The 2,000-nt window shown below is 54.5% G+C and overlaps 1 protein-coding gene across 1 annotated transcript; it reads right to left on the reverse strand.

Annotated features, from left to right (window-relative positions):
- Positions 1-771: 771 nt before the first annotated feature.
- On the reverse strand, positions 772-2,000 carry LOC112883314 (ganglioside-induced differentiation-associated protein 2). Its single transcript, XM_025948625.1, has 3 exons — positions 1,621-2,000; positions 1,241-1,514; positions 772-1,147 (listed from the first exon to the last, which is right to left on the reverse strand). The coding sequence occupies exons 1-3, from the start codon at positions 1,754-1,756 to the stop codon at positions 925-927; spliced, it is 633 nt and encodes a 210-aa protein (XP_025804410.1). The 5' UTR covers positions 1,757-2,000; the 3' UTR covers positions 772-924.

Consider the following 2,000-nt stretch of genomic DNA (forward strand, 5'->3'; position numbering starts at 1 on the left):
GTCTATTGGTGCTACTAGCAGCACATCCTTGTTTCAGTTGATGGAATAAATTGTTCCAGGCATGTAAAATATTAATCTTCTTATGTCTTAAAGATCTGAAATCTGGAACTGGATTAGCACTCTGTGATCTAGCTAGATTAGTCATGGTTACCCTGTATTGTCTGTTTAGAGCTTGGAACTTGGGAGACCATTCCACCTGATTAACCCTGACCCTACGGACCTGCTGGTTTGCTAATATATCCTAAACAAATTGATGTCTGTCTGAGTATCTGACTATCTCCCAAGAGTCGTCTTTGTAGGTGAAATTGAACTGTCAACGACGCACTGAAAAGAATCTTCTTCTATCACTGACTATTTTAGAGTATACTGGATAAATGATTGAACCACTTGCAGATAGATATAGTTGTACTACTATGTATTGGGTGATAATTTTATCATTTGAAGCAATCATGTCGGAAAGTGGACCACTACATCTGCCTTATCCAAAAAGAAATTTCTAGCCTGACTCGAAAAGTTCATGTTTGTAGTTATGTCGGGAAGATTTATGCATTCTTTCTTGTTCTGTTTTTACTTGTCGGGTTGGGTAGGAATTTCTTTCACTTTCCCCAAATTTTATCATTGTTCTATTTTTTTTAGCAGTAGAGCAGTAGAGATACTGTGTAGGGACGGTCATGCTGTTCCGGAACGGAACGATGGCTGCGAATGGTTCGATGATCGCGCTCTTTGATCTGCTTTGCCTTGTTACTCTTGCACACATGCAGGCAAGCCATCTCCTGAGTCCAAAAAACATTTGGATCTCTTTTATCCTTTTCGCTAATTTACTTACACATCTAAACTAGGGTACTGAAAGGTAAGCTAATACTACGATACTACCACCTACAACAAGAACATTGAAGCAAGATGCCATATTTTGTTCAGAAGCGGCTAGGAGACGCAGCGGAGCGAGTGCAGGGACGCCGAGGTGTCCATGGACGCGGCGTCGTAAACGCAGCGGCTCTCCGTGGCCTCGATGCCGTAGTCCATGAGCGGGCGGCGCTCCAGCTCCTCGTCGTGCTCGCGCACGCAGCCCGGGACCTCCAGCTGCCCCTTGTCCATGTGCGCCCACACGTACTCGAGCCTGCTCATGTACCTCAGCTTCTCGTACAGCCTGCGAGCAAGACCCGAATCCCAGATAAAAAAATTTAGCTTCGCTGCTGATCGGATCGCGGTGAGAATAGTTCGGCGACGGCCATGACCGTACCCGGAGCTGAAGAGGAAGCGGCCGAAGGTGGCGAAGAAGAGCCTGGACTGGAGCGCCGGGTGCACGAAGTAGACGGCTCGCAGCCTCTCCTTGGCGGCGGCCGGCAGCGACTCGTAGGCGCCGCGGATCGCGCCGACGCCGGGGAAGTTGCCGCCGCGGTCCACGCGGGAGTGCATGTACACCACCACGAACTCGCGGTCGCCGATCGCCGGGAGCACGCGCTCCCGCAGGTAAGCCCGCAGCGCCTCCTCCGCCCGCCCGCCCAGCGCGCGCGCTGCACGCACGTCGAGGTGGAGACAGCGGCGTCAGTGTCGCCGGCGATGGGCAGAAAGGCCTTTGTGATTTGGGGAAAAGAGGGAGGATCTGATTCGAAGCGTTACCTGGGAAGTAGCTGCCGACGACCCTGACGACGGCGCGGCCCTTCCTGTCGCGGCCCTGGAGCGTGATCGCCCGGCTGCGCTCCAGCAGCAGCGCCGGCTCGCCGCCCGCCGCGTCCTTCTCGACGGTGACCACCATGGCTTCCGTCGTCCCCTCTGTTTTTTTTCTTCCTTCGCTTCTTGTGTGTTGTGCCTTGTGCGTGCTCGCCGTTCGCCCCGGTACACGGCTCGCGTGTCTTGAGAGGGGTCGGTCGCACGGGCGCGCGCTTAAATACGTGCGATGCCGTGCGCGCGGCCCGGCGCGGGCGGGGAGCAGTGAATGGAGGTGGCGCGGCGGGGGCTGGCCACTGGGCCGTCGCTCTGGGGAACGAGGAATGGGCGTG

The sequence above is a fragment of the Panicum hallii genome, chromosome 1 (assembly GCF_002211085.1).
Source record: "Panicum hallii strain FIL2 chromosome 1, PHallii_v3.1, whole genome shotgun sequence".
In the NCBI taxonomy this organism is placed as follows: Eukaryota; Viridiplantae; Streptophyta; class Magnoliopsida; order Poales; family Poaceae; genus Panicum; species Panicum hallii.